Source organism: Morus notabilis, unplaced genomic scaffold (genome assembly GCF_000414095.1).
Source record: "Morus notabilis unplaced genomic scaffold, ASM41409v2 Scaffold1338, whole genome shotgun sequence".
Classification (NCBI taxonomy): Eukaryota; Viridiplantae; Streptophyta; class Magnoliopsida; order Rosales; family Moraceae; genus Morus; species Morus notabilis.
The window spans coordinates 69,277-82,754 of NW_010358079.1; the positions used below are offsets into that span (position 1 = coordinate 69,277).

Consider the following 13,478-nt stretch of genomic DNA (forward strand, 5'->3'; position numbering starts at 1 on the left):
GCGGTTATATATAGAAGAAAACATATATACAGAAAAATCTGGTGAAACTACTTAAACTTATAAAAAAAATAGACGAAATAAAAAATTATATTAACTGTAGATAAATAACACCATACGAAGCAATGTGGCGATTATATGAATACCCAATACATCACAGTATGGTCTCAAACAGGCTCCTCGAGCTTGGTTTTAGAAGTTCAGCACCATTGTCATTCAGGCCGGTTTTTTGCACAACAATCACGACGAAGACATCTTTGTCCACTCGTCTTCTTAGGGACGAGCCATCCTTTGATTCTTCGGCATCCAGGGGTCGCGGACTGACCATAGAACCCTGTTCAATAAGTGGAAAAAGAAAGATTCTTTTACCGAATTGCTTTGAAAGTTGCTAACTCGGATGTTGTCTCCTAGTTGCTCCCTATTCTCGAACTGGAAAATTCTTCTTCTTCTTACTATAACTATCCTCTCTAGTCTTCTCTTCCTATTCATTATCTTTCTGTTGCCGCCTAGCAGCACAACGCTTGTATTGCTCTCCCACAACCCCGTTTTCGCGGTTTAGGCTGCTCCCATTTCGCTCGCCGCTACTACGGGAATCGCTTTTGCTTTCTTTTCCTCTGGCTACTAAGATGTTTCAGTTCGCCAGCGCTCTACCACTGAGCTAATAGCCCGTCGTGCGGGCCTCCCGCTGGGGGCCCGCTATGCCCCAAGTGAGAGAAACCCCATCCCCCTCTTTCCTTTTTTACGACCCCACGTCGCCACACGGGAGGGACATGGAGGCGTAAAAAAGGGGATCCTATCCCACCTAGCTACTCTAGGTTAGGGGGTAGGGCCTGGCGGGGAGGTTCTAGACACCTTTCCATATTTTGTATCTGGAGTACTTCACTTAATTTCCTCTGCAGTATTGGGCTTTGGCGGTATTTATCATGCACTTCTGGGACCTCATTTCTTAGAGAATTTCGAGATAGGTAGGAGCGCATTGTCTTTTTCTTCCACTTGACTTGAAAGAATGTAAAAACTTACGCTGTCCCCTCTTCCTCCTCTAGGATTCCCCTTGCTGGGAGAACTGTTCAGGATGTTATCCAACCGCATTTCAAGTAATTGTAGTAAAACTTGACCTGTTAACCCTTTTGCTTTTCCGGCTATACGAACGTATTTAAGTAATTGTTGTTCTGTAAGACCATAATGAAAGCGCAATTTTTGTTTTTCTTCTAAACGAATACGATATTGAGATTTTTTACCAGTTGTTCAACGACTATCAATATATTTACTAAAAGTGCAAAACATAACATTCCACTCTAATCAACGTCTTAATAATATAATAAGACAACCAGGTATTCATAAAACAACTATCACAGAATGGATGGAAACGAACAAACATGATATCAATGCCATGTAACTAACTTACAACGAGTTTCTAACTAAATATGTTTGGAATAACAAGTATAAATACGGGTCCCTTACACAAACAAGACATACAATTGAATGATCTTTTTATGTCCATCCAAGTTCTGGAGAATTATATTATCTAAAATTATTACTAAATCATCAAAGAGGGATAACAAGTTATGAAACCCTTAGAACAGTTGACAATATAACATATCAACCAATCAAGTAGCATGCTATGCATTAGGCTTATTAGGAGATGACAAGGAATGAGATGAATCAATATTAGAAGCTTTATTTTGGTCAACATGAGCTTAATTGCGACAATTATTTGTCATAATTTTGTTATTTTACAATGTAAATAACTAAATAAAATTACTTGAAAAACATTGAGAATTCATGACAGATGATATCTTACCAAAAATTAAGATTTTATTTAATAACCCATATTTTTAAATCTCTGGAAACGAATTATACAATTTTATATTATATGAACCAGAAAATTTGTTAAATATAAATTCATCGACTTTAGCACATTTTAATTTACCACGTCCTATTGGATCACTAATAAATTATCTAAATAATAAACTATTAAGAGAAGAATTTAATTATGACATAAATAAATAAAAAGACGAAAATTCTATATTGGTACACAATTTAAACAATGAGCAACGATTTATTTACCAACAAATTTTAGAATCACTTAATCACGGAAAAGGCAATATTTTTTCATCTATGGTCATGCCAGAACTGGAAAAACATATTTGTGGAACGTAATCATTACAAAAATTATATCAAACAATGAAATAATTTTTATTGTTGCATCCTCAAGAATAACATCATTATTATTACCTAAAGGAAGAATTACGCATCTAGATTTTGAATACAACTATCAATAGATAAATTTTCTACATGTCATATCAAAAAGGGAACTCATTTAGCAAAATTAATTGAAAAAACATCACTGATACTATGGGATGAAGCACTTATGACTAACAAATATTGTTTTGAAGCATTGGATAAAATATTTCAAGATTTACAAAATAATTTTGAGCAACTATTCGGTGGAATGACAGTTCTTCTAACCGGTGATTTTCGACAAATTTTACCTGTTATCCTTACATAATTAAAAGAAGACATAAGAGATGTAAGTATAAATAATTCTTACTATAGCCACATTTTTAAATTTTAACATTAACAAAATATTTAAAATTAAATTACTGTAATATTACATAAAGAGAAAAAGGATAAATTGAACAATTTTCAAACTAGATATTGAATGTTGGAAATGGCACTGCTGAAGGAATAAAAAATTTAGAAAATGAAGATAGCACATGTATAAAAATACCATAAAAATACAAAGTACATTATGAATCAAATCCAATTCAAAAAATTTCAACATTAATATATAATCATTTCAACCACCATTTTTAACAATATTGAATATTTAAAACAACAAGCAATAGTAACATCCAAAAATTAAAAAAAAAATGACGATATTAATAATTATATACTATCTCTGGTACCTGGTGAATTAAAATCTTATTATAACTATGACATAATAACATCTTCATCTGAAAACATAGATGACCTAAATCTCTCATATCCTCAAAAATTTCTACACAATCTTAACTTTAATGGTATACCACCACATGAATTAAAGCTTAAACTCGGGACTCCAATTATGCTATTGAGAAATGTAAGTCAATCCACAAGACTATGCAACAGAACAAGACTTATCATCACATAATTATCAAATAAAATAATGGAAGGACAAATCATAGATTCAAATAATACTAATGAAAAAGTTTATATTTCAAGAATTGAAATGACTATACACGAGTCTAAATGGCCATCCATAAAACAAGACTTATCGCAGGTGCTTCTTGCATGCCATTGAGGGCAGACGTCGAGGCACAAATGGCAGAATTACTTCGTCACGGAGCAGCTATTCCAAGACAGTGTGAAGTTCTTCGTCAAAGCAGGGCAACAGAGGCAAGAGCTTCTTATAAGAACGACGAGGCCTAAAAGGCTTCTCAAAGGCAGTAAGTGTCTGTGGAGTAGTGCGCTTCTTCTCTCTCCAATTCTGCTAAGGTTTGGAGACTCATACAGAGATAGCAGTTCTCCTACCAGACTCAACGAGGTGAGAAAATTGGTTGATACCAATATCCTACAAATGCACCCAGTATTACGGAAGGATGTTGTTGATGCAAATGTCAACGAGAGCTCCTTCGTTGCTTTCATCGTAGCAGTCAAGGGTGAGGTCACATAATCTTGGCACGAAAACCAAGAGGTCTTCTTTGCGCCTTTGGCGAGTGTTACTAAGCTGAATGATCGTGACTCTTTCCTCATTTTAGAAGTATACAGTGTGTATACTCTGTCCGTAAATGACTTGGAGAATTCTCAGAGACGAAGATCACGGTCTCCGGCATACTTTCCAAGGGCATCGAGGAAGGGACTAATGTGCTCCTTGGGATTGCCTTTACGACCATCCAAAAGCACAAAGCAAGGAGTTTCCTACTCCAGAGGGTATGACTTTTGGTACAGCTCTGTGGGATACAGAGGTTGTCATAGGTACTTCTCATCCTCTGGAGCAATGCTATGCATATGCTGCTTTAAGATGGCTAGCACATCATCACAGATAAGAGGACCAACATTGGTTGGCTCTGAAGGCTTCAGAGTTGCTCCAGCAGCGGAGGTTTTCTGCGCAGTTTCATCATCGGCGGGACCAAGAGCTGGGTCTTTGTCAAGGCGCTCCCAGAGTTGATTGATGTCAGAGAGGATCTCATTGTAAGAATCTCTGAAGATTCGAAGGGCGGCCACAACATCCGAAATCATGGGCTGCTCTCCTTCCTCATGGTGGTTAGCGTTGAGAGTTTCATGGTGTGAAGCGGACTCCTCCATTACTTGAGAAATTCATTTAGTCCGAGGTACCACTTTTAAACGGCGTCCTAATCTCCCCAATGAAATCGCATTTATGTTGAGGCCCGGTAGATTCGGTGGGTATGAGTGTATAAGATATGCACATGTAAGTACCATATTCGGTGGTGACAATGCTAACGCGGATGAAAAACACGACATTCACATAAGAGCTTTGTACAGTAGGACCTTCAACGAAGAAGAGGGAGCCAGTTAGGACCAAAGTAAGCTGAAGAAATCAGAATCTAGGACCCACTTTAGTGCCAAGTTACTAAGGCAGTCTCGACAATGCTTTTGGATGATTGATCAACACCTGGTACGTACGAGCTACCCCCTGACGGAGGTTAAACTCAGTCATGGAGATCGTATGGATGTAGTATGGTGGGAGGAGTAACCGAACGGTTGATGGAGATTTCACTCAAAGAGTATGGATTAGGCAGTTTCAGGGGAGGAATACTCCGAGGACAAGCAGGGGTTGCCTCTGGTGCAGCTGCCTGACTCGCAAAGTGCGGATAAGGCTGTTTTAAAGAAGTCCTCAGAGAATAAACACAGGTTGCCTCCGAGAATGCGTGTCAACAGATAAAGTTATGGTTTTTCAAAAGTGTGCTTTGGGACGACGGAGTCCAGCCACAGAGGCGGATATTCATACCTCCGGTTAAACCTCAAAAACTTCAAATGTAGCTTATAGACGACTTTGGATGGATCAAACGAAGTGTTTTGAAACTTTTTGAGTGACATTTCTATGAAGAACCTTAAACACGAAGAGCACAAATTTGAAGAACAACTCTCTAGAGCACTTGCATCAAGTGTTCAAAAAACTTTCTACACGTCCCAAAAGAGGTCTCCCCCTTGGGTCCCCCTTGAAATGAAGAAGTGAAGAGCTATGTATAGGAGAAGTTTGGAAGATTTTAACGGTTGCTCTGGAGCTATATGATCACGTCTTACCAGAGGCTTGTATGAACAATTTCCCTCCAGAGCACTTGCATCAGGTGACTTTCCTCTTTGACAAATAAATTGGTCATAAAAAGGTGTATTTGGAAACCAAATCCGGAATTCTTAGTGACATTGGACCTTCCTCAGGTCTGGAAATCATAGAGTGTTTGACTGAATTTGGTGTTCTAGAGGCATTTCTATTTCTGGAGGTCTGAACACACACCAGACCAGTTCCAGAACGTTGCTTTCCGATTTTGGCTAAACAGTCGTCACTAAAACACCTAACACATTCAATCTCTATGGAGCATAAGAAGAATCTTCAGACACAGAGGGGTCTCTTAGAGCATAGGAAGTATCTTTGGTCACATAGGAGTTTCTTAGAGCATGGGAAGTATCTCCATGGTAGCATCTGCAGTGATGCCTCTGTGGGGGCATCCACAGTGACGTCTTCAAAGCAACAATTGCCACGGAGTCGAATCCTTACCAGCTCTAGAGAAAGCTGCTCCAGAGCAAAAAAACTTCTCATCTAGCGTCGGAAGGGAAGGTTCTACAACTTAAATTTTGGACTTTCAAGTCTCCAAAGGATTTTATGGTTGAATTATCCATCACCTATTCATTCATTAGCCTAATTATTTTAAAACCCCCATGTAGGACTTAAAATCGGATCAAACTAAGAAATAAGTGGGCTCGTTCGATTACCTATGGCCCACCAAATCACAGCCCAAGCGAGTTCCCTGAGCGTGGTTTGGGTCCACAAATCGAGCCCAATCTCATCACGAGACAGAATCATTAGGCATGGACCCTTGTACGAGCATGATACAAAAACGGCCATCAACACAATGCTAACAATAATATGATGAAAAAATAAATTAATAAAAACCATCGTCTAATAGTAGCCATTTAAACAATAAAACCTCAAAAATAAGTTTTGAATGAAAAATAACATTAAAATCAACACTTCAATGTTTATATGTAGATAGAGGATGGCAGTTGGCGACGACGGTGGCGGCTGGTGGCGGTTTGGCGACGATGGTGGCGGTTTGGTGACGACGGTGGCGACAATGGCGGGTGTTCTATTTTAGAGGAGCGATGTTCGTGAGAGAGAGGGGAGCGATAGAGAGAAGGGGATGGTTGATAGAGGGAGCGACAGAGAGAGAGAAAGAAGTAATGACTTTGCACTAAATAGAATGATTAAAAAATGCAAGAAGCAATGAATTGAGAAAAGATTTCTATTCACTTTTTCTTGTCTGAGCAAGTTGTTCAAATAAGAGTATATATATATTGAAAAAAACCAACGATAACAAATTATCTAATAAGGAAATCTCTTAAATTACCAACGGTAACAAATCATCTAAGGAATCTCTTAAATTATATAGCCACCTTGCCATATTTTAGCTCTAACGTTCAAATGCATTTAATGGTAATATGGTAAGATTTTCTTCCTTTTTTTCCTCAACATTTTTGCAGTGAAACAACATAAATTTTTCATTGACTTTATCAAGAAGAATGGCACAACGGGTGGAGAGAGAGCTGGGTCGATGACGGAGGAGGGACGGCTGGAGTTGTATGAAGGTCGCAAAGAAGGAGAGACAGAGAGAAAGCGCCAAATTAAACGATGGTTTTATTAAAAACTATCGTTAAATATTTTAATTTTGACAATGATTTTAGTGAAAATTATAGTCTAAGGTCTGTGTCAACTGGCGCACTAACTAGTCAGTAATATAGACGACTGTCATCTATTAAGAGATGTTAAATTTAACGTTTCCTGTAGTGCTCTCTCTCAATTAGACGAAGGTGCTCCAAGTCTCAAGCCAAACCGATTATTCTGGTATATATTTACGGTGCCTAATATTGTTTTTAACCCAATTTAAAAGTCAGCATAGGGCATTGATGAGCTCAGTAAATTTGATAATAATTATCACCGAAAAAAAAGGCAGATGGCTTGGATCTCAGAAAGCTACTCCTTGAACTACACCTATCATGGACCAAAAATTTACTACGACATTAACTATATGGTACCAAAATATAACAGTGATTTCGTGAACACGTGTAGATTCCCACTGTCATTTTTCATGTGACTCTGATCAGCATTAATATTATATATATATAAATATATATATATATAGGAATTGTTTAATTCCGGCGGTCGTAATGTAAGTGTAACATTTTTTTTACATATTTACAATTATTTAGTGTAATACGATAACACTGAAGAAGTGTAATGTAATATAGTAGAAGACTATATTTTATTTAGTGTTACAATAATTAAACAAAATAAGTGTTACACAAACGCACAATAATGTTACATTGACAAATATATACTGTTACAATTAATGAAGTGGTACGGCCACCGAATGAAAACATTTCACACATATAATATACAAGGCATTCTTATTGATAATGCATGCTTTTAATGTTTAATCATAACTGAAATTTATCAAAATAAAAAATAAATAAATATGCAAAACTAAGAAATGTTGATACAAAATATTTTGAGGGTTGAAAACAAAATCTTATTAATTACTAGAATATTTTTCTGTATCCTATTTTTATTATATAATTCTCAATTTTATGTTTCATATTTAATTAATCAATTTCGTTCTTCTATATATTTCAGAATTCCATTTCCTCTGTATTAAATAGTGTCGTTCGGGTGCTTGAAAGTTGAAAGATCTTTCATGATCAACTGTACAGTAACCCACAGTATTGTTCTTTACGATTTCCCAAATAATTAAATACAATCAATTTATTCCGTTTCCATTCCTCGATCGTCTAGCAAGATATATATAAATATAATATATTCCTTAGTAGTTTCTAACATTATTCATATGACATGTCCATTTTATAATTCCTGTGGAAACAATGTGTACAGCCTGACATATATTTATTTCCTAACATGTACGTACATGATCTTTCTTCTATCTATTTACTATCTTTCTTTTTTTTTTATATATATAATTACAACAGTCTCACATATTTACTTCTTCCAAAATGATAAAAATATTTATGATGAGTACTATTTAATATGAGATTTTCTTCTTGGACGTGTCGATCAAATTGAGATATTGTACTAATTATTAAATTTGACCCCTGTACAGAATTTTTACAATTCTATTATTTTTATTATAGGATTTATTCTCTGATCAGTAGTCTTATTATTTCTTCACTAATATTAGCTTTCAGATCTTACTTCAATTTTTACGAAAAGTCACTGACCTAGCTATGTCATAGCTGTAATTTTAGAAATAACTCTCAATCTACCATTGTACTTTCATTTAACCAAAATAAATATTAAGATTATTGATCCATAAAATATCGAAATTGAGGTAAAAAAAAAAAAATTCATTATAATATTGATCAGATTAAACAGTTGAATTAATTATTAGTTCGATTAATGAACATGAAGGTCTTTTTATCTATTGGTGTGCAAATAAATATAGGTTCAAAATGCATTGACCCCGTCTATTGTTAGTTCTTCTAATTATTCGGATAACAATCCATTACTGGTGTTGATATTTTTTCAAGTAATAACTTTCAGATCTTACTTCAAAAGTTACATATTTACAACAACAACAACAAAAACATAAAAACATAAAAAAACAAAAAACAAAATCTATAAATGTTAGGAAATTATGTTTTCTAATAATAATTGTGGGCCACATATTTATAACAATTATATGGACGCTATTTAATTAATTGGGCTAATTAAGTGGTCTAATTATGCAGAGCCCAAATAGTCTCCTAACTGGGTATGAGCTAAATGAGTGGATACCCAATATTGACCCAATTAGGTTTAATGGGAGCCTAATGAGACAATATATAAAGAAACTTAGGTTATGGTTCCCAATACGTCAAATCATTCGGTTGTTTTTCCTCTTCCCCATCTAGAGAGAGAACACCCATTAAAGAATCTGGTGATTTGACTGAGGAAGATGATAACTTGACGTACTCGTTGTCTTAGAGATTTATGCTGAAGATTAAGGCTGCACCAATGGAGACAGGTATTTGGTCCAACATATTTTCTTAGTAATTTAGTGTGCTGATTCATGGACGTGGTATAAGGATTAAACACAAACAAGTTGTATCAGAGCAATCATTACATTAAATTATTGAGAGAATTTTCATCTCCAATATCTCTGGTTGAATATTATGTTGATTGATTCAAATGATTCTTCTTTTATCTATGGAATTTTTAGATGCTTTATTTTGTTGAGAAAAGCATGAATATTAATAATTATATGAATTTTTGGTGATTGATATTGATCAAAATTTGTTGAATAATTTTCGGATTAATTGTTATTCACAAAATTTGGTTTTCTGGAAAATAAGGAATTAAGGAAATTTGGTAAAGAATTTTTTTTTTCCCGCGGCTTGAGGAACAACGGCGACCAAGGCCGCCGCATAAGGAAAGTAAAAAAAAAAATTCATGGCCGGCGGCAGCATCTACCGCCACCGGCACTGTGGATAACTAAACGTAGCCTCCTGGCTAAGCCGGTGACAAGACAGCCGCGGTGTACCACCGCAGCTGCACGCAGTGGCAGCCGCCACATCTAGTCAAGGGTCGCGATAGTATGTTGTGACCCTAGGGTTGAAACAGCTCTGGGCTTCAGCCCAAAGCTGCCAAACAAAAAAAAATAACACAGGCCCATTTGGGGGCCCGTGACAGAAGAAGCCAACACAGGTCCTATTGGGCATGTGCTTCAGTGAAGGGCTGCAGGTATTATACCTGCGGCCATAAGGGGGGAAAATTGCAAATTTTAGAGATTTTGGGCAATTGGGTAATTTTTAACCCATTGAGAAATTAAGTACAAATTAATTAAAGGAATTTAAATATTTAATTAAATAAAATGAAATTTTGGTTCTTTGTCTTGTTTTATTTAATTATTATTGCACCTAATTATCTTACAGTTTGAAATAAATTGATTAATATAATATTGTTGTCAAAGTAACCTATGTTATAGATGTTAATTTATTTTAGAATATAAAGATGTGTATGCTTGTTATTTATGCCTATTAATTTATTTGTATTGTTGTTTTCTATTTTTAAATAAAATTAAGTGGAAGACAGAGTGGGGGATATGATTTCTAGTGGGTAACCATCTAATTGTGATGTAATATCTCATTAAATAAAAAACGAGAGAAACAAAAACAAAAGAAAAAATCTAGCTACAAAGATTCTTATGATCTATTTCAATTATAGGACAAAGGACGGGGTTTGAGATGAAAAGGAGAAAAAGGAAAAGGAAATGAGATATATTGATCTCAACAATCAACTTCAATAGATCTAGAATATTCCATAATATACATCCACTTGCTTAAGAAAAATATTATTTTATGATTTTTTTAACATGAAAAACAAAACAAAACAAAAAAAAAAAAAAACTTAGTGGTTTCACATGTATGATGATTTCTAATACAATATAAAAACAACAACGTGAATCACCTGAAGTTTTTCAAAAAAGAAAATCTTCCTCACAATAAAATTGACTTACCTACTTTATGATTTCACATGTTGTGAAGTGATAATGTTCCCTTTTATGATCCTCTAAATTTAGCTCATCATAATTACACGCATCATAAACCCATATCTTGATCTAGATCTATGATCATCACTTTCTTTCACCAATATATTCCCTTGCTTTTCCTACGAACTAATTAATGTCACATTCTTACCGTAGCTGGCTATCATTACCAAGAAAATATAGTAATTAAATACATATATACACGTGTTTTTACCATTTATATATATATATATATATATATATATAGCTTTAAAAAAAGGGACAAACGTAAAATGAGTGCCCTCCACTAGCTTAAATAAAATATTAGAAAATAAATAAAATAGCTTATATTATGCTTTTCAATTGTTGACTCTAATTAAATATGACAAAAACAACATAATTAAATATTGTTCTGCTAGATAGATCATAGATATATGCACACATATACGCATGCTTTGACTAGTACTTCAAACCAAGCCCTTCCCAACAACTTCTATAGCTTCACTAAGAGAAGGGCCTTACAATTAAAAAAAAAAAAAAAGACACAAGTAAATGTATTTAATTAATTAATAACAACATTATTTTTTTAGTGCCCTATAACGGGTTGAATATCAGGCACATCAACAGGAAACTCATCAATCTCATCAATCCATGGATTCTTCTCCTTTGCCGGATTAATTCTCCTCAATGCACGCCAAACACCACTGTTGCACTTGAAACCCGACCCGAATGCGATTTGCCAAACCCGATCCCCCTTTCGGACCCGCCCTTTGGCCTCGGTGTAAGCCAGCTCATACCAAAGTGAGCTACTGGAGGTGTTTCCAAACCTGTAAAGCGTCATTCTAGAAGGTTCAACGTGCCACTTTGTTAAGGACAAGTTCTTTTCGATCTCGTCGAGCACGGCGCGGCCGCCGGCGTGTATACAAATGTGTTCGAAGGCGAGCTTGAAGTCCGGGACGTACTGTTTGATCTTCATCTTGAAGATTTTACGTCCTACTAGGTTGGCCAAGAACAGGATTTGCTCGGATGCGGGGAGGACCAGGGGGCCTAGCATGGTGATGTTGGTCTTGATGGCTTCGCCGGCGACGGTGAGGAGGTCCCTCGAGAGCTCGACGCCGACCTTGCCGTCTTCGTCCTCCTGCTGCATGACGCACCGATAGCTCTTGTCGTCGGCGCCCTTGTGGGTGCGGAGGGTGTGCATGAGCTGGTACTTTGAGCGGCGGCGCTCCGTCCACTTGTTGGTAAGGAGGACCGCGGAGGAGCCGAGGCGGAAGAGGCAGTTGGTGATCAGCATGGACTTGTTTTTGCCGCCGTACCAGTTTAGGGTCATGCTCTCTGTGCTGACCACTAGGGCATACGTGTTGGGTTGATCCTGATAGTAATATTTGGTCACGGTTAATTATTGTATGATCATGTGTAAACATGAAAAGAAAAAAAAAACAAGAAGAAATCAATGTTGTATTGATATGTACAACCATAGGCATGAAAAAAATATGCATAGTAAAATGCTAGGCAACATAGATAACGGTAAATTCATATATCACTCCAATATAAGGAATATTAGTTAACTAAATTATCCATCCTATATTAAATTCATATCTGACTGAACATAAAGTATATTAATTGTTCAATTTTCCATCTTATATTAAGAGAAAAAAAATGCAGAAAGCACGAGGTACTTATTATGGTAGAGTGTATACTATTTATATATGAATGTGAAACCCTATTTGGTCAACGAAAGCACGAGGTACTTATTATGGTAGAAGATAAATATACAAGTGCCAAATATATATATATATATATATATATATATATATGTGTGTGTACTATTTATATATACGTGGTTATTTTTAGTTACCATTACTTGAGCATTTCGTGTGGTCACTATAAATGTGTTTCACCAAAATAAAAGCAGAAGTAAATGCTTCCGGTCCCTTTGTACTCTTTTTTCGCCTTGGAACAGGGAATCGCTGTAAGACATGATATGTTATTTGTATATTTTGACTTTGACAGTTCGGACATGAACACAATTCCTATAGGTAGAATATAGGATCTACAGTCTAAAACCCGAACAATTTCTCCTTAGCTCAAATTACAATGACAAGCTCCTAGCAATCTAATTATTGCCGTCCAGAAGATCAATTAATACAATTGCAAATTTTAAATAAAGAGATAATTGTAAGAAAACTTTTACAACGAGCATAATAGGTGACAACAAAAATAATTTAGTACTTCATAATTTAAAGAATATGCTAGACACTTGTACTGCATGAAAATAAATTGGAATTTTAATTGTGTCAGAAACATTGATAGGTGGATATGTATATGTACATCATAATTTGAAGCATATGCTAGATAGTTGTACCGTATGAAAATAAATTCGAATTTTGATTGTGTCAGAGACATGGAGAAGTGTATATATAGACATATAAATATTTAAAAAACTAGTTACTTAGGAAAACTTTTATCTGATTCAAGAAACATAACATAAATTTGCTTAAATTAACAAGATTATTAGTAAAGAAGTACTTATCAACATTATTGACTTCTGGAGTAATATTTAAAATACTTTAATGTTGGCAACGTTATTGATTTATTTATTTGCATATTTCGAACTCAACCTCAACATTAAAGAAATGATGGGTTGGGTCTGCAGTCACATTATTTGTTTCTTACATATATATATATATATATATATATATATATATATATATATATATCTACGATATTGAGAACAAAAACATC

At 35.3% G+C, this 13,478-nt stretch overlaps 1 protein-coding gene across 1 annotated transcript in view; it reads right to left on the reverse strand.

Annotated features, from left to right (window-relative positions):
• Nucleotides 1-11,056: 11,056 nt before the first annotated feature.
• LOC21388025 (3-ketoacyl-CoA synthase 11) overlaps nucleotides 11,057-13,478 on the reverse strand; it is a 4,196-nt gene continuing 1,774 nt past the window's right edge. Inside the window, exon 2 of the mRNA XM_024161348.1 lies at nucleotides 11,057-12,105. Within this exon, the coding sequence (XP_024017116.1) occupies nucleotides 11,320-12,105 (786 nt within the window). The 3' untranslated portion in view covers nucleotides 11,057-11,319. The remainder of the gene's footprint in view (nucleotides 12,106-13,478) is intronic.